The sequence below is a fragment of the Lucilia sericata genome, unplaced genomic scaffold (genome assembly GCF_015586225.1).
Source record: "Lucilia sericata isolate MDLA Ls3-8-SP2 unplaced genomic scaffold, ASM1558622v1 Contig000514F_arrow, whole genome shotgun sequence".
Taxonomy (NCBI): Eukaryota; Metazoa; Arthropoda; class Insecta; order Diptera; family Calliphoridae; genus Lucilia; species Lucilia sericata.
The window spans coordinates 282,213-302,700 of NW_023994527.1; the positions used below are offsets into that span (position 1 = coordinate 282,213).

The 20,488-nt window shown below is 31.5% G+C and overlaps 3 protein-coding genes across 3 annotated transcripts in view; 1 reads left to right on the forward strand and 2 right to left on the reverse strand.

Annotated features, from left to right (window-relative positions):
- The window catches only part of LOC119605737 (putative uncharacterized protein DDB_G0277255), a 220,936-nt gene extending 217,671 nt beyond the window's left edge, over window positions 1–3,265 (reverse strand). Inside the window, exon 1 of the mRNA XM_037959014.1 lies at window positions 2,996–3,265. The gene's annotated coding sequence lies outside the window, so the exon portion shown is untranslated. The remainder of the gene's footprint in view (window positions 1–2,995) is intronic.
- A 12,321-nt stretch (window positions 3,266–15,586) lies between these two features.
- Window positions 15,587–17,273, forward strand: LOC119605736 (periodic tryptophan protein 1 homolog). Its single transcript, XM_037959013.1, has one exon. It carries the CDS (start codon window positions 15,696–15,698, stop codon window positions 17,103–17,105), a length of 1,410 nt encoding a protein of 469 aa, XP_037814941.1. The 5' UTR covers window positions 15,587–15,695; the 3' UTR covers window positions 17,106–17,273.
- Window positions 17,274–17,341: 68 nt separating this feature from the next.
- Window positions 17,342–18,556, reverse strand: LOC119605738 (U7 snRNA-associated Sm-like protein LSm11). Its single transcript, XM_037959017.1, has one exon. It carries the CDS (start codon window positions 18,310–18,312, stop codon window positions 17,497–17,499), a length of 816 nt encoding a protein of 271 aa, XP_037814945.1. The 5' UTR covers window positions 18,313–18,556; the 3' UTR covers window positions 17,342–17,496.
- Window positions 18,557–20,488: the final 1,932 nt, after the last annotated feature.

Below are 20,488 nucleotides of genomic sequence, written 5' to 3' on the forward strand. Positions count from 1 at the left end.
CTTCTCGTTGAGTTCAGCCCATAATATTATTGTGGACCTACTCACGGTTCCATTATTACTAAGATAAATTAATGATGGTTTTGCATTGGTCAGCTTAACTTCTCGAAGATTTACAGGGTACATCAAACGCGTTTATCGGTAACAGAGAATTATGAAATAAATTTCTAACGGAACGATTCCTAGTTTCAACCCAACGCGAAGCATGGGATTTATTTTCAGGGTCCTACTTTCAGAAAGACATTACAACAAACCATAGAAATAAGTATTCGCTTTAAAGTACGGTCATCATTGTTCGATATTCCAAACTTGTTGCTATCAGAAAGTGGTAGAGAGACCTTCATAATCCTTCTTTATAGGTACATAAAACTGACTCACCTACAAAGGATGGACCACTTTAAATACAAAGAAGTTTACAATTACATTGGAATTCCTCCAAATTTTAAACTCATTTCGGAAAAAGAGATGGAAAAAAGATTCTTCCTGCTCAGTGGCCATAAAGATTTAGACAACTAACCCGCATAAGCTTAACTTGCAATTCATCCAGAAAACTAATGACTGAACAACTAAGTAGGACAAGGAAACCCACTAAATGCGGCCTTTTTTGACTTCCATCTTATTAAAATTTTTGAGACTTGATTGTGAGGAACAACTAAAGTAGGTAGGTCCTTTATGGTTAGGTTCTTTTGTATAACATATTTGAATGTACTTACACTTTTGAACTTTAAGACTGTTTCGACTTTTATCTAGAAACACGAAATTTTACCGTTACCTCAAAGATCATATAGGAAAAATTCTTTGACAAGATATACTTCGGTCCATCTCAAATGATTGCGCAACTGACATTAGATTTAGAAAATATATTTACTTATACTTCTTCACTTATATCACCTGGTAATACCATTGCGGACTCACTTCCAAAGGTGAGCTCCGCACTAGTAAGAAATCACACATCGGCATACCGCTCCCATGTGGCGAACGCTCTATACGTAAAAACTGTATAAGCTTGCGCAATGCAGATGGTAGACTGAGGCTACCTGTAGACAGGCGAGGATCATGTGGCCGTCATGCAACCCACAACGATCCTAAGCACTTCTTTATATTCCGAGAGTAACTCTACGGAACTTAAAGGATGTGGTGACTGTCCACTGGCCCTTTGGGCTCTATGCAAGATGACTAAACTTACCCAGTGACCAATTTCTTCTGCAGGAGCTGCCAGGTAGAATAGGAAAAAGAGAGTATCGCTATCTTCCTCTAACATTGCCCCGCCCTAGCAGATCATAGACTGAATCTGCGAGGTAGCATTTTCTTGCATGACTTAACCGAACTATCGGAGGTTGATATCCGAAAGATAGACTCCTATATACGTGAGACAAATTGGTTTGGTTTAGGAACCTAGAACTGTACTAATACGCTGATCGTTTCTCTCATTACAGGTAACACAAAGGGATCAATATATTGGACCCAAGTGAGTCCCCAGTGAAGACATCGCGAGGACGACCTGCCAACCTAACCGAACCTAACTTCTTTACTTAACGGATCTATCGAAGGTTGATATCCGAATGATAGACTCTTGTAATCGTGCGACTTGTTTGGTTTAGGAACCTAGAGTACTTAGGTCGAAGTGTGCTAAAACGCTGACCGTTTCTCTCATTTCAGATAACACAAAAGGATCAATATACTGGACCCAAGTGAGTCCCCAGTAAAGACATGGCGAGGACGACCTGCCAACTTAACCTAACTTAACTTCTTCACTTAACGGATCTATCGAAGGTTGATATCCGAATGATAGACTCCTGTAATCGTGCGACTTGTTTGGTTTAGGAACCCAGAGTACTTAGGTCGAAGTGTACTAAAACGCTGACCGTTTCTCTCATTTCAGATCGATATCCTAATGATAAACTCCTGTAATCGTACGACTCGTTTGGTTTAGGAACCTAGAGTACTTAGGTCGGGTGTACTAATACGCTTCCCGTTTCTGTCGTTTCAGTTAACACAAAGGGATCAATAAAATGGACCCAAGTGAGTCCCCAGTGAAGACATCGCGAGGACGACCTGCCAACCTAACCGAAACTAACTTCTTTATTGTTGGCTTATGGAACTTAAAGACTCGCTAGTTATGAAAAATCGTTAAGAGTTTGTTATAACCGTGTAATTGTGTGCTTAAAACGGGGTTGAAACCAAGTCTATAATTACGTTCAAGAGGAAACTAATCTAATGATTTGAAATAATAAGTATTGAGGAATTTATTTTATTATTGTTTTTGTTCTTTAAGTTAAATTTTCTAACAAAATCATTTATCTTTATTTTGTATTATCTAAGACATTTAAGAATAAACCTTTAGGCTATTTATATTAGTTGTGTTTTGTTGCTATCAATGAGTGTTAACGCTTAAAGTTAGCAACAAAACGAACATTACCTGACTTGGCATCACTCCACAGAAGAAATCTGCTAAAACTTGAAATTATTTACATTTTCTTAAAAAAGGTTTTTTTATTTGATATTTTTTTTGATTTAAATTTTATTTTAAAATATTTTTTTATTGTTTGACATAAACACATTAATATTTGTATTTTTATTTTTGAATTGGTAGCACTTTTATCGACGTTAAAATTAACTTGTATAATTTTACACGTTAACTCCTAACGTTTATAAATTTTAAATTTATATGAAATTGCCTTTGAACGTTAGCAACAAAACACAACTATTGTTAAAGTTTAATCAAATATAAATTTTCATAATTTTTTTGATTTTCTATGGTTTTTTTTAAATAGAAATTTTAAAAAGATTTTTAACTAAGCGTTTCAACAACGGCAAAATTCAAAGTTATAGCCCAAAGGCTAAAAGGGGGATTTGGTATGGAATTGAAATTAAAGTTAATGAGAGAAATACTTGTAAATGATTAAGGGAAGTAGACATATTTTGAAAGTACTGGCTCCTAATAAAACTATATAAATAAAAAATTTGATATTTTTGTTAAGATATTGATGGAACTTACCTTTTTCTTAATCATACATCCATCTAAAATTTAAAGTACTCGCCAGAAGTAAATCCACCACATTCCTTATTTTTGTTTTATTTTAATTATTTTTATCTGATTTCTTAATGTAAATTATTGCACTTTATTATTTTCATATGTTAACACTTTTTTTTCGCTATTCGTTATATTATTTCGTATTATAATTATTTTTTTTAATTATTTAAAAATTTATTATTTTTTTTATATTTTACACATATTTATTTCATTTATTATGTTTTTTTGTAAAACTTTTTCTAATTTACTTTTTTTGTTGTTTTTATAGCGAAGACTTTTTTTGTTTTAAACATGAAATAGAAAAAAATGAAATAATAAAAAAACTCAAGCAACAACAAACATGAAAGAAACACCACAAATAAATCAGAGCATAAAAAACAACAACAACACATACATTACATTCTATAAAACTTAGATTCTTTTTAATATCAAATAGTTGTTTTTGTTGTTGCTGCTGCTGCTGCTATTACTTCTAGTTGTTGTAAAACTAGACAGGTTCTTTTTAAAAGAATTTAAAACCAACAAAACATTAACTGAGAACTAGATTTTGTTTTAAATTAAAACTAAAACTAACCAACGTATGTAGCAGGCATGGAAAATTTAAATTTTGAAAATGTACTAATTTATAACAAAAAGAGTACTTTTAAGGATCCAAAGTACTAAACTAATCTTCCGCTGGACTACAGAAATCACTATAAATTAGGCTATAGACTAGACTATAGACTAGACTATAGACTAGACTATAGACCTAGACTATAGACTAGACTATAGACTAGACTATAGACTAGACTATAGACTAGACTATAGACTAGACTATAGACTAGACTATAGACTAGACTATAGACTAGACTATAGACTAGACTATAGACTAGACTATAGACTAGACTATAGACTAGGACCATAGACTAGACTATAGACTAGACTATAGACTATAGACTAGACTATAGACTATAGACTAGACTATAGACTATAGACTAGACTATAGACTAGACTATAGACTAGACTATAGACTAGACTATAGACTAGACTATAGACTAGACTATAGACTAGACTATAGACTAGACTATAGACTAGACTATAGACTATAGACTAGACTATAGACTAGACTATAGACTAGACTATAGACTAGACTATAGACTAGACTATAGACTAGACTATAGACTAGACTATAGACTAGACTATAGACTAGACTATAGACTAGACTATAGACTAGACTATAGACTAGACTATAGACTAGACTATAGACTAGACTATAGACTAGACTATAGACTAGACTATAGACTAGACTATAGACTAGACTATAGACTAGACTATAGACTAGACTATAGACTAGACTATAGACTAGACTATAGACTAGACTATAGACTAGACTATAGACTAGACTATAGACTAGACTATAGACTAGACTATAGACTAGACTATAGACTAGACTATAGACTAGACTATAGACTAGACTATAGACTAGACTATAGACTAGACTATAGACTAGACTATAGACTAGACTATAGACTAGACTATAGACTAGACTATAGACTAGACTATAGACTAGACTATAGACTAGACTATAGACTAGACTATAAACTAGACTATAGACTAGACTATAGACTAGACTATAGACTAGACTATAGACTAGACTATAGACTAGACTATAGACTAGACTATAGACTAGACTATAGACTAGACTATAGACTAGACTATAGACTAGACTATAGACTAGACTATAGACTAGACTATAGACTAGACTATAGACTAGACTATAGACTAGACTATAGACTAGACTATAGACTAGACTATAGACTAGACTATAGACTAGACTATAGACTAGACTATAGACTAGACTATAGACTAGACTATAGACTAGACTATAGACTAGACTATAGACTAGACTATAGACTAGACTATAGACTAGACTATAGACTAGACTATAGACTAGACTATAGACTAGACTATAGACTAGACTATAGACTAGACTATAGACTAGACTATAGACTAGACTATAGACTAGACTATAGACTAGACTATAGACTAGACTATAGACTAGACTAGACTAGACTATAGACTAGACTAGACTAGACTATAGACTAGACTATAGACTAGACTATAGACTAGACTATAGACTAGACTATAGACTAGACTATAGACTAGACTATAGACTAGACTATAGACTAGACTATAGACTAGACTATAGACTAGACCATAGACTAGACTATAGACTAGACCATAGACTAGACTATAGACTAGACTAGACTAGACTATAGACTACTTTGTGGGCTATTTACCAAAAGTTTATAAGTTAGAAAAAGTACCGAAAATGTTGTGGGGGTACTGCGGTATTTTTCGTTAGCAGAAAGTACTGAAAAAAGTACTAAAGTACTGAATTTTCCATGCCTGGTATGTAGCTATGAAGAGAGTCCAAAGCTTAGAAAAACTAAATCCACCAACAACAACAAGAACAACACGAACAAATGAATGAAAAATTTTGTTTAAAGAAATACGACAACAAGTAACAACAACAAAACGTCACTTGCCTAAAAGGGAGTGTATGGATCATGTCAATGATTGAAATGTGAGGAAAATTTTTATTTTCGTAAAAAAAACAACAACAAATATAAATTTAACAATTCAAATTCAATACATTTTTGTTTGTTTTAATTTTTTTGTTTGGAAAATTACAAAATTTAGTGTAATTGTGTTGTTTTTTCACAACCGAATTTGTAAATTTTTCTCTCTGTGTATTAATTACATTAACCCTTCATCTTTCTGTTATGATATCGAAATGTCAACAATTTTGTGGGAAAGTTTTCGCTGTTAATAAGAATTTTAACTATTTATTTCAAAGACTAACAAGGCCGATAGTAGCCTCTCAACCAACCATTCCAAAGGTTTAAAAATTAAGCTTTATTGGCTTAGTATTCTTTTAAAAAGTCATAGAATCTATTCGTTCTATAACATGGACGTTATCAGACATAAATGTTAGCACTTGTGACCAATTTTTCCTAAAGTTTACACTGAACGGGAGAGAAATTTGGGAGACTTAATTGATTAGGCAACCAATAATATTTTGACAACTTTAGGAATGCAGGGAACGTGATTAAATTGAGCACTACTACATTATAAAAGGTTGAAGCTTAGGTCAGCAGGTTGTCCACGTATTTACATCTCTGGAGACACACTTGGGTCCATCATCTAGCGTATTAGTACACTTCTACCTAATGATCTGGATCCTATTCAAACCAGTTTCTCGCTCGAATAACTGAAGCTATGTATACACGGTTGTTAGATCTTACAACGTTGGCAGTAAAATGTGCTGACAACGTCGTAAGATCTGACAAACGTATATCACAGCTTTGAGTTTACCTTTAAAATGTTCACCATGGATAAATCGTGCCTAGGAAGCAGAAGATATATTCTGCTACAGTCAGCGACTGAAAATGTTTTTCCTCTTTCTGAAGACAGCTTCTTCAGATGTCGTTTCTTTATGTTAGAATCAATCCTCTAACATAAAGCTCAAAAGACTACTTGCAAGTAACCACTGCAATTAGGTACCGTAGCTGTGCTCTCGAAAGATTTAATAAAGCTTGTGACCGTGGTGGGTTATACATGGGACTCATGATCTTAACTCAGGCCCGAATCAAGCGTTACATATGGTTATATCAACAAATTTTGCGTTTATTTTTTTCAAGATAATCCTCAAGGTATTTCCTAATGACCTGGAATCCACAACAATTCTACTAAGAAATGTTTCGCCATCAAATAAAGAATTGACCGCCATTCAAGGACCTAGTTTGATAGAACTTCTATACTAGTCAGGAAGTTTAAAGCAAACTCTTGATCCGGCGTGCTCAACATAAAAGCGAACACCATTCCTTGTTTTAGAGACATCAACGTAAATCAAGGAGAATAATTTACATCTTATCTGGATTGTACTGGAGTAAAATGGAGAATCTTCTATAGAAAAATTGGCATGAAGTAGTTAATATTGTCTAGTAATTCGTTCAGACTAAACTTTTTTCCAAATTAAGGCAATTTAGAGCAACATCTTAAGGTATTAGGTCAATGAGTAATTTATTCATCATGACAAACCGAGACTAAGATTGAGAGTAATAAAAGGTAACAATATTGTAACATCTAAGATTCTAGGGATTCTTTCAAATTGCGAGACCATCCAACAATGACAACTAAACATTTTTGTGGAGATCAGTAAAATATACCCCAAGTTGCGACGGTGCTCTAGTAAATCAATAGACTGATAAATACCTTCACCCTCTGCAATACCCGTTTGAGTAGCGTAAGGAGATCAAATATTGTGAAAAACCGAGACACTTGTATGCTTCTTTCGACACTTTAGTCCAGCGGACATGACACTGTATTTCCATGCCCAGAATATCAAGAGTTTATAATTCTTTGATATTATATAAGTTGTATATAGATGGAGAAACATTATCTGCCAGGGGTTTGTGGGAGATAATGACATAAAGTCTTGTTGGAGTTAAAATCGTAAATGATTACCATGACGTGGTTCTGAAAGTTCTGAAAGGCTTAACCTATAACTCAATGAATAAGAATGACAGATATTGCTGTCATCGGCAAAAGAGTAAAAAGAGTTGGAAATTTGAAGGTCTTTTATCACAGACAACATTCATCTATTGAAAGGTGATCTAGACAAAATCCACAAATTCATTAAGGTAACGATGTGACAAATTTCACCAGGAATTGCATGAAAAATGGGCTGATAAATCAACTTTAAATAGGATTATTATTGAATAAATACAGATAACTTCGGAACCTATGATCACTGATGCAATCATCAAAATCCCTGTATTCCGCAAAGGGGCTTGTTTTAGGATATATGGAGATTAATACATACACCGAACGAGAGATCATTCGAATCTAAATCTGCGATATTTCGGTTAAAAATGATTTTCGTAGGATCAAAGCTCGAAATCTGTGCAGGTGGATGATCCAAATCTATGAGGAAGATAGATTGTGATTATATCCGTTTTGCTTTTAGAAAAGGATTCAGGTAATTTGATCAGTGCAACGTCATAGAGATTGCTTCTAAGACAAACTAGCTATGTATGTATGTCCCTCCATCAGACTTTCTTACTTTATTCATAAGATTTGTTTGGTATTGCAAATATAGGTGCTAACAAAAGTTGGATCGAAATCTATGAAGAAGATATGTTTCCATAGCACCAACGTTTTTCATTTCAGATATTTTACACATCAAACATTACCTTATATCCATCTACCTTTGAACATTAGCAGGAGTTAAAATTTAATTTAAAATGTCAAACCCAGTTTGAAAAGTTGACTATTTTCGATGACAGATATTCAGGTTATTTCCACAAAACAGTTTTATTTCTTTAAGTGTACCACAAATCAAGAAGGGTTAATTAAAATTGAAGATTAAAATTTGGAATTAAAACTTTACACTAACAAAAATTTCAAAAAATTATTAAAATATTAAGCACAAATTTTCACTTTTTAATACTACAACAATAAAATTACATATTGTAAAAATCACCAAATTTTTTTTATAATTATTAATAATTGTATATATTTGTATTGTTATTTAAATAGCTTATTTTGCTTTTTATAATGTAAATTTATTTTTTTGCTGAAATTTTAAACTTTTTCTAAAATTTAATCTTTAGCTTTTGTTATTAAATTTTCGTAGTGTTTATTATTTATTTCTATATTAATTTAGATTTTTTTGTGTTAAATTTACGTTTTTTTGTTTTTGTATACATGTTTTTATTGTTGTTGTTAATGTTGGTGAAGAGAACGAATGACTCTTTAAGATTTGAAAACAAGAAAACGGGTTTCTGTATTGTGATTGAATAAAAGAAGTTAAAAGAGGAAAAAATACAAAAACAAAAAACTGATTTTTATTATGAAACTCACTGTTTAGTTTTTGTTACACAGACTTTATAACAAAAAAAAAAAGATGCTTTGGAAAGGCTTTAGCTGGTTTTGGTTTTAGGAAAGGTTTGGATTTGTTTGGTTTTTGATGACGACACAACAAAAATCTTATAATACCCACGATTATTATAAAAATAATAATAACAACAGTAACAACAACAACAATAGAGAGAAAAACTGCAACTGTTGCTGTCAACCAAAATAAAAATGAATCAACATGAAAAAAAATAAACAACAAAATAAAATGCAATTTATTTTTTACATTTAAACTTTTAGTTTTTGTTTTAGTTAAAAGATTTATAATTTTTATCTCTTTTTTTTGTTATTTTTTATAATATTTAACTCACTTCACTTTGAAAAATCTTTTTTTTTTTCTTTTTGTTATTTTTTTTTTACAATTTGTTTATATTTTTATTTTTTTTTTTGTTATTGTTAAAACAACAACAACTACACACACACACACACTGTGACAAAAAAAAATAACAAACTAAAACCGTCGTACCCGTCTTCAACGTTTTGAGAAGAAGTCGAAAATTTAAATAAAATTCATCCGTCTTTAACCACCAGCTTAGCTTCTCGTTATGCTGCTGCTACAAAATAATAGTCCAGTCAACCATATATTTTTGTGTCTGTTACAAATTATTGCTAACTTCGTGTAGAGTTTAGTATACTCTCCCCAAAAGCCAGAGCAACTGAGAGAGCAAGTTATGTATTTTTATGGAGTAAAAAACTGCATCAAATGTTGCTGCTGCTCACAATTTTACTTTGTTTTGTTATTCTCCTGAATCATTCGTCAATTCACACACAAACTCATGTATTTCTTAGATAAATGATTCAGTTTGAAGACCCCCCTCCCACTCTCTATAGTTGGGAAATAGAAACTCAAGCAAAATCCACGGCATCCAATAGGCTTTTTTTTAGCAAAACCGCTACAAAACTGGCAACATTTTTTATTAATGTTGCCTTTATCTCCCCACAAAGCCAAACATGTTGATAAAATTTTGTTAACAGTGATTATTTTTGTTTTATTTGTCAATTTTTCCATACGCGGCATTATAAAAAACAATAACAAAGTTTACCTCAACATGTTTTTGTTTACACGTTGTTTTGTTTTCTTATAAGAATTTCATAAACATGTTAGTAAACATGTTGATGAGATTTCTTTTCTTTCTCAGCATGTAGAGATGTGTTAATGTTGTAATGTTAATTTACTAGTTTACCCGGGTGGCTTCGCTACTCTAATTGAAATAAATTAATTTACAATTAAGTGATTTTTATGCATGTACATAATAAATTCGTTTTAAATTTTGGGAACTAATATACATTGGGTATAACTCTCCAATTTTGACAAAAATTTTACCACTTATAGGCTTTTTAATTCTATGATTTATGATATATGTCTTTTGGTCAACAAATGTATAGTTATGGAGTTATAGACCTTCGAAGTTAAATATATATATCATCTATATCTTCCCTATTTAAGAACCCATCCGGAAAATATATATATCATTAGAAAGAGCTCTGAAATACCTTGTCAACGATATATAATATGATCCTTTTTATTAACCCTTTGAGGACCAATTCCACAAAAAGTATTTTTTATATAGAGTTTTTTGACAAAAATGCCGTTATTTCGTAAATCCATCGATATAACTTTACACTTTCATCAAAAAACTCTATATAAAAAATACTTTTTGTGGAATTTGTTCTCAAAGGATTAATTAAAGGGTCATATTATATATCTTTGAAGAGGTATTTCAAAGCTCTTTCTAACGATATATATATTGTCAGGATCGGTTCATAATTAGAGAAGATATTGAATATATATAAATTTAACTTTGAAGGTCTATAACTCCAAAACTATACATTTGTTGACCAAAAGACATATATCACAAGTCATAGAATTGAAAGCTTTATATGTGGTATAAATTTTTTCAAGATCGGAGAGTTATACCTATAATATAATTAAGCCAAATTTTGTCCCGATATGGTTATTTGTTAATACATTAAGTTTGTTTAATAGATATTCGAAAGCCATATCGTCATATGAACCGAACCAGGTTTTAGTTGTTAATACGATTTCTATTGATATTCAATTTATATGTGCAAAATTTTGTGGTATTATATTATAGAGGAAGTTATTAACAATAAATCCATTTTCCGGAAGTTTGTACATTTATATGGGGATTTTATGAAAATTTAGACCGTTTCCAATAATTTCGAACCTTATTAATCCCTGGACGATATAAAAGACTTTAGATTTGGATTTCACATGTATATCTAGGCCTTCAGACAACTGATTTCAACATATATACATAAGTACGGACTAACAGACGGACATGGCTTAATCGACTGCGCTATCTATAGGAACCCAGAACATTATATAATATAAATGAACATTATATAGTATAAATTAAAACTGAATGAACAGCGAAGTTGAAGACGGGGTAAGAATATCAAAAAGTACCATTTAAAGAACAAAAAAGTACCAAAGAGTACTCTACACATTTTTAGAAAATTCAATAAGTACCATTTAAAAAATGAAAAAATGTTCAAAAATGGTGTTTGAATACGGTTCTTAAAAGTTATTATGAAAAAAAGAAGTATCAAAATCATGATTCTAAATTCAGCCGTTTGGCTGGGCGATCAGAATCATGTCACTCATTAACGCTACCTTTTTAATTATGTATGTATATATAGAACCGATTAATTTTGTATACAAGTTCTTTAATGTCATTAGTGTAAACATGTTGCGTGAGGTTTGTTTTGTTTTTCTATTTGCTTAGAAACAAATAGAAATGTGTTAATGTTGTCTTATAAAATATTCAGATAAATAAATTTTAACTCAGTTTAACTAAATTTGTTACAATTTTAAATTAAAGTTTTCTTCATACTTAACAATTTTTCCTTTTTTTCTTTAATTTTCTAAAAAATTTTCATAACATAATGCAAACTTTATTAAAACTAAATACAACCCTGTAGTATACTATCGTTAAAACAACATCTCTAATTCATTGCTTTTGTCATCACTAATTATATTGCAAAGTAAAGGTATTTTCAGACTACAATACTGAGTATTAATACTTGTCAAGAATATTTGTATCATAATACAATTTACTAGTCTAAATATAATTTGTAATTTGATTTTCAAAAATATTACTGATTTTTTTGGCATACGGTCGGTATTCATAAATTTTTTAAAACAATTCAAAACATAAAACATAAAATGTATTTTTCGGATTGATTTTTTGAAAATGCGAATTATTTTCATAATATTTTTAATTTGAAGTGTGTTAATACTCAGTATTGTAGTCTGAAAATACCTTAAACTGACACAGAGACTTGCGCCGATTCGGCTTAAGCCGACTAAGCCTAGCCGCCGAACAAAATCTCAAAGCCGCCGCCGCCGACGAAATTTTTCAGCTTAATACGGCTTGAAAATTTCGCCATATTTTGTACAATTACATTAAACTTTCGCTAAATTTATGGAATTTTACGAAATAAAATTAATTTGTTTTCATTTAAGCAAGTTTTCTTTTATCTAATAATAAGCCGCTCATTGAAATTTGACCGGTGTAGAACTTTGCTCAACGTTCGATGTATATGCTTCGCCTCAGATATTTTCGTGTTTTACGCGCCTAATTCGAGTCGCTGCTTTTACTTCAAACCAGCTTCGTTGACGTCAACTGATTCATTATCGTAGAGCCTAGAACCTTGAAGCTAAAGAGCTGAAATTTGGGCAGGAGGTTGGTCTCCCACCAAATGTATCCAATAAGACGGGATTTTTGGAAATTCGATTTTTTTGGGGGTTAAAAAGTGTAAAAACGTAAATTCGGTAACCTCAAATATCCTAAACTAGAAAATTAACTTATACATATGAATACATAATAACGGGCTCCCAATACGATGTTGCAACTGGTACTTTTTTGACTTAGAACTTAGAAACATGTAATTAAGCACTTGAGAATCTATAAAAGTGGACTTTTTGGTACTTTTTCGTTCTTCAAAAGGTACTTTTTGAGTTTTCTATTAAATTGAACATAGAAACATGAAATTATGCACGTAGAGCCTGGAGTAAATGTAAATCTATAAAATGGCACTTTTTGGTACTTTTTCGTTCTTTGACTGGTACTTTTTGAGCTTGCTACAAAATTTGAACCTCGATACATGAAATTAAGCACTTAGAGCCTGGAGTAAATGAGAATCTATAAAAAGGGACTTTTTAGTACTTTTTCGTTCTTCGACTGGTACTTTTTGAATTTTTTATAATATTGAACCTAGAAACATGAAATTAAGAATGTACAGCCCGGATTAAGTGATAACATTTAAAAGGGACTTTTTGGTACTTTTTCGTTCTTCGACTGGCACTTTTTGAATTTTTTATAATATTGAACCTAGAAACATGAAATTAAGAATGTACAGCCCGGATTAAGTGATAACATATAAAAGGGGACTTTTTGGTACTTTTTCGTTCTTCGACTGGTACTTTTTGAATTTTTTATAATATTGAACCTAGAAACATGAAATTAGGAATGTACAGCCCGGATTAAGTGATAACATATAAAAGGGGACTTTTTGGTACTTTTTCGTTCTTCAAAAGGTATTTTTTGAATTTTCTACAATATTGAACATATAGACATAAAATTAAACCTGTAGGGCATGGAGTAAGTGAGAACATATAAAACGGGACTTTTTGGAACTTTTTCGTTCTTCAACTGGTTCTATTTGAATTTTCTATTATAATGAACCTAAAAACACAAAACTAAGCAATCATAGACTTGAGTGAATGAAAATTTAAAATGGAGTATTTCTGGTAATTTTTCGTTCTTTAACTGGTACTTTTTGAATTTTCTAAAATATTGAATATATAAACATAAAATTAAACACGCAGTATCCTAATTGAACGAAAATTTATCTCGCTTACATCCATTTTGCAAAAAGGGCTCGATATCAATCGAAATCTATATAGGCCATAATTGACCCTGCCCCCTTCAATAATTGATTTTAACGTTTTCTATGTACTTAATAATACCATAATAAAACAATTTTTGTTGGAACGAAAATATGTAATGTAAATATGTATATGAAATCTTCTTCAGAAAATGACTTAAACGCACATAAATGGCTTTCAAATGTCGATGTCTACGAAAAAAACATTTTTAGGAATCGAAACCTACATTTATGAAAAATAAAATTATGAGGATCGGTCCGCCAATATAACCCTCTTACAGAAAATCAGTTTATAGCTAATACATCATTCCAAAAGTTATCATTATGATAGAATTATGGTAGAATTAAAAACAATACTTTAAATTATAGAGAACTTTGTCCATAATTGATCCAATTCCACATTTAAGCCCCTAATCCGAAAATCACGGTGACGTTCTTATTAATCTAATGATCAAAGTTCATATATATATGTATATGAACACTTCCAAAATTTGCTTTTTTACGACATATGATTTACCGAATATAACTCTTACTTCTAACTTATTTTAATCATAAATTACCGCTAAAATAGGAATAGTCTGCCTTTAGAGTTGCGAGTTTTCATACACTCTAATAATGTTTTCAAAGTGAAACTTTTGGTATATTTTTCAATCTCTTTGTGATCCCTTTAAATGATGTTGTTCTGGAAGAACTTTAACATCCATGTAAACATTTTGGGTAATAAATTGGGGGACTGCCAATGAGGGGAGCGGAACCTCCCATATGAATTAAATACAAAAATTCGTTTATCTGGGAAACTGATAGAACTAAATTCTTAAAATTTTGCAAGAAGAACTTTAATATTCATCTGAACATTTTGGAGAAAAAAGGGCGGACTTTCATCTGGGGGGCTTGAATTAAATAGAAAAATTCGTATATCTGAGAAACTATTAGAGCTAGAATCTTCAAATTTTACTGAAGAACATTTAGAGAATAACGGGCGGCCTCTCAATGGGGGGCTTGGCACTTCCCATATAATTTTGTATATCTGGGAAGCTATTAGATTATTCAAATTTTTCATAGATTAAATTAAAATCTTAATTAACGTTCGGAATAATTGGCGAAATTGCAATAATTTGCGTGGAATCTCCCATATGTAACAAATTGTATATCTGGAAAACCATTGTAGTTAGAATCATCAAAATCGTTAAGTGGGTTTCTTATTTATATTGCTTTTAGGGTAGCACACTAGGTATAGCTAGTAAATAAACAAATAAAAAATCTTTGTTTTTACGTTATTGATCATTTTCTTAATGCAAAACTTTTTAGAAACTGATTTTCTGCAATATGTTTTATATGGAGGATAGGGTTAAATATCGGTAGATCCTAGTAAAACTTGGAGAAAGGATTTGTTTTTAATTTTTAAGAATTTTTTATTCATCTCTGCATAATTTCTCACACAACTTTTGAGCTTGCTCTGTTTTGTTGTTATAAACAATATATTTGCTTCCAAAATCCCACTTTCTGATCTCTCGCATTCCGTTTCTATTTAAAATCGTAGAAAAATTAAAAACTAAACGTAGTTGAAAACTTAGCCGGCTTACAGTTGATTTTAAGCCGCCGCCGACATATTTAGTGTCAGTCGCCGCCGCTGTTAATATTTGTCGGCGCAGGGCTCTGAACTGACAGCAGACAAGCACGTGTTTACATTTTGTTATTATTGGCCAGCAGAAAGAAGTGCAACAGCGTTTTTGGAAGACAAATAGTTTAATTTCTTATTTTTGAAAAGAAATAAAAACAAAACCACACCATGGAAGAAGAGGGACCAGCTGAGGCAACTATTGATTTTGTGCCCGCTATCTGCTTTGTACCTCGCGGTATAGCCAAAGAAAAGCCGGACAAAATTGTTTTGACACAAGAAGAATTGGCTAGAGTTATTAAAGATACCAAAGATCGTTTGGATAGTGATAATGACGATGATGCCGAAGATGACGATGAAGAGGAGCAGCAAGAAAATGAAATGGATGTTGACAATGAAATGGAAGAGGACGATGATGATATAGATGAGGAGACTAATGAGAATCGTAATCCTGATGATGAGTTTGCTTTTGATCGTTATGACAATGAGGGTAATCCTAGAGTGGCTGATATTGGTAATATTGTGGACCCCGACCATCAATTACCCGATGAGGATGATGACTCTGAGGCAGAAGATGAAATTATAAAACCTACCGACAATTTGTTGCTGGTGGGTCATGTACAAGATGATGCTGCCAGTATGGAAGTTTGGGTATTCAATGAAGAAGAGGAAAGTTTATATACTCATCATGATTTCCTATTACCCAGTTTTCCTTTGTGTATTGAGTGGATGAATCATGATCCTGGCAGTGATAAACCTGGCAATATGTGTGCCATAGGCTGTATGGATCCTGTAATCACTGTATGGGATTTAGATATACAAGACTCTATAGAGCCCACCTTTAAATTGGGTTCGAAAGGCAGTCGTAAGAAGAACAAAGAAGCCTATGGTCATAAAGATGCTGTTTTAGATTTGTCCTGGAATCGTCAATATGAACATATTTTAGCTTCTGGTTCAGTAGATCAAACTTTAATTCTATGGGATTTGGATGAAGGACAACCTCACACTACTATAACCGCTTTTGAAGAGAAAGTCCAGTCAATTGGTTTCCATCCTGAGGAAGCTCAAAGCATTTTGGCCGGCTCTGCTGATGGTTTAGTGCGTTTATTCGATTGCCGTGATCCAGAACAGGTAAACACCTCCTTTGTCAAATGGCAAATACCTGGAGAAGTTGAAAAGGTTCTCTGGAATACTTGTGATAGTAATTACTTTATTATTGGCTCCAATGAGGGTTCCTTACACTATGCTGACAAACGTCAACCCAAAAAATTATTATGGTCTTACAAGGCCCACGAAGAGGAAATCTCTGGCATTTGCTTCAATTCCGAGGTAAAGAATCTGCTAACCTCCACCTCTACAGAGGGTTGTCTGAAAATCTGGAATTTCAATACTGCCGAAATTAAGCCGGTCTACTCACATGACTTCCAAATGGGACGTTTGCAGTGTATGAAACAGTGTCCCGAAGATCCTTTCACTTTGGCGTTTGGCGGTGAGAAACCTCCACGTTGCCGTGTCTTCAACATCAAGAACTTTGAGGCAGTACGACAAGTATTTAATATACCCACTGTGGAGCAGGAATAATTTGTTAATTTGACATTTATTTTGACGCAGGCGTATTTCCCATTTTTTACAAAGTTTTCTTTTTTAATTCTTATGTACAGTTTTTCATAAATTAGTAATTAATTTACTATTATCGCTAATAATTTTTATTTTAGTAAAAAATAAATATAACTTTTAAATACAAGTTAATGGAAATGTTTGTTTTTGTTTTAATTTAAAGAATTTTATACAATATTTAGTTATATTTCTAAAGTTTTCTTAAAAATAATTTTAAAGAAAATTCAAATAGATTAGAAACCGTTTTTTGCAAAAACTAGGTAAAGTATATAAAAAAAATTAACTTCATTTAGTAGAAAAAATAATCTTAAACTAGGTATTTACTTAAATCAATAAAAGTAAAACAATTTATACATTAAGTTGAAACTTTAGCGGATACTAAAACCACTTGTTCCCCTCTTAATAGAAGTTGTGGCAAATGTCTTTTAACCTCCACACGTTTTCTCGACAAACTTTTAACACTCTGTTGCGGCAGGGTTATACCTAATTGCTCTAAAATATAAGAACAATCTTCGGGCTGTTGATGGTTAACTAAATTATCTTCAGCATATTTATATTTACGCTGTTCAAAGCATTCTAGCACATCGGCTAACAAAAGATTCCAATGACGATCAAACATTTTTAGTTCTCCTTCAATATAGCCTTTAATGCCATGTTCTTTTCTTACTAGAACTCTTATCCTGCGGCTTTCTTTAACAAATTCCTGCAATTGTTTGATAGGTCCTTCTGATTGAGCCATTTGTATTAGAATGTTTCTTTGATGTTTTTGTTTAACTTTCGCCTGTGTTCTGATGGCCATTTGATGGTCTTGGAAACGTCTCTGTGTTCTTTCCTCCTCTACTAATAAGGGATTTTTGTTATCTTTGCTGCCTGCCGCCAAGTTAGTTTTAGGTTTTTTATTTAAACCCATTATACCAAACTTTTTCAGAGCCGTTTCAAAGGCTGCCATATTCTGATAGATAATTTTGGGCTGTTTTTCTGTTACTCGATAGTTGGGATCATATAAAGCCTTTAAAGGATTGAAATGTTCACTTGTAATATCCAATTCCTCATCATCATCATTGCCAGAAGGCTTTTCTGTTTTATGTTCTGCTTCGGCCAATTCTGTCCCGGAAGGATTAGTTTGTGTGCTTGAGGCTTGGTCTTCTTGTTCTTTTGTTATTTGTTCCATTTCGTTACAATTTTAAATAACAAATAAACAAAATTGTAAACAAAATTTAAATTTATTTTTAAAAGTTTTAAGAAGAATAACTAAAGCATAATTAGTGCAAAACAAAGCGATTACAACGTTTTTTTTTATACGGAGTTTGACATTTCAAATGCTTAAACTTGTATAAGAGAAGCCATCTTGTATGAATTTGCATTTGTTTTGTGAGATTTGACAATCATCTGTTATGGTTTAAAAAATGGTGAATAGTGATGGATAAGTGGGTGCAGAGGTCCAAGTCGATCGGCGCCAAGCCGGCTTGGCGCCGCCGCCGAAATTTTTTTTCGGTAAAAGCCGCCGCCGATTCTATCGGCTGAAACCGGCTAACTTCATTAGCCGACTCATCCAGCTAAGTCGGTAAAAATTAATAAAAAAATATACTATATAGTTTTTATTAAATTGTTATTATGTTACAATAATTTTTACAAAGTGTGAAGTAATGTTATTCATTAACTGGTCAATGGCTTATAAATGAAATAAATGAATTAAGAACAATATAAAAAAAATTGGCAGCTCTATAATATTAAAACAAAAAATTAAATATGGTAACATTTAAAATATGCAACTCTAAGCGACGCAAATTTGCTCCCGTTATTTTTTGCAAAAAAGTAAAATAAAATAATTTAATTGCAAAATGGCCCAAAAAAATATTCGGAGCTACTTTTTAAAAGAATCACAAAATATTCCGGAAATATCTTCAGATTCTGAATCTGAAGAAGAAAATTATATGAAATATATATCCCCTTCATATGATATTAACCATTATAATGATCTATTTAAAAGAAAAATGGCAGTAAAAAAATGGCAAAAGTTATAATAAATCCCAATGGTATTATTATTTTTTTTATTAAATAAGTCTAAATGTAGCCTTCTACATGTACCTGTAACTTGTTAAACTTGTTTTTTTAAGTTTTGTAATAAAAATTACTTAAAAAATGAATACCAAATTGGTATAATTTGTAATTTTTATAATTTGTATCGGCTTCAGCCGGCTTAGAGCCGCCGCCGATTAAATTTACTTCAGCCGCCGCCGCCGACTATTTTCACACGGCTTGGACCTCTGAGTGGGTGACTCTGACTCTGGAGAATTTTTGCAGACCATTTTCAAAACATGAATACTTCTTGCCTTCTTACATGAATACTTAATCCCGATCGTTTAAAATTGCCAGATTTGTCCATTTAACTAACAATATTAGAAGATCCTGACTATGTAGCACCTGTTCCCTTTTGTCAAGCCCGGCTACTTAACCATATACCAAAACTTATTTATATTTAAATGTATAAATAAACAATGTTTTGTGCAATTAATATTAACCAAACTTCAAAAAATTACCATAAAGAAAAAAGAAATCCACCACATAATAAAAATTATATATCTGAACTACCCTGTAGTTATTTTATGTCCACCACACTTTAACTACCAATAAAATACAACAATGCAATGTAAAATCCACATTTGTGTTTTCGATGATGAATTCCACGAAATGAATTCAGTCATTAAATTGAAATCAATGTTATGTTGTTGTTAAACTACGAGAAATTATTTTGCGTGTAGAAATTTGAGATAATTAAAAAGAATTAAGAAAAAAACATAATTTATAGAAAAGAAGCAGAAAAAAACGAGTACAATATGCGTGTTTGTTAATTAAAATGGCAAATAATTGAAGCGTTTAAAATAATTGTTGAAACATAATAAAAAAAGTGTAGAAATTAATTAATCAAGGTGCATATAAAATTTTTTCAGTTTTAAATAAAAGAGAACGAGTGAAAATGATTTTTCATGAATCGCAAATGAATAATGATGTTTGCCAATGATAATTGTATTGTTTTTTGTTGCTTGTTTTTTTGTTTGTGAATATTTTTGATGTTTTGTTTTGTGTTTGACATTTTGCTAGAGATAGAGAATAAATGAAAAAAAAAATATAATGAAAATTTAAAAAATTTATTCATAGCTAATCGAAACAATTTACTAAAGATTAAAAAAATCTAAGAAAATTAACCATCATCATTTGTATGCAGTTTGTGTGCAACGCGGAAACCAGAAAATTACTTCATAATTAAACAACGTTATAAAGAAATAATAAATAAATATTGCATTATATTGTTAATTGCAACACATTTTCTTTTTACGTTGTTTCTA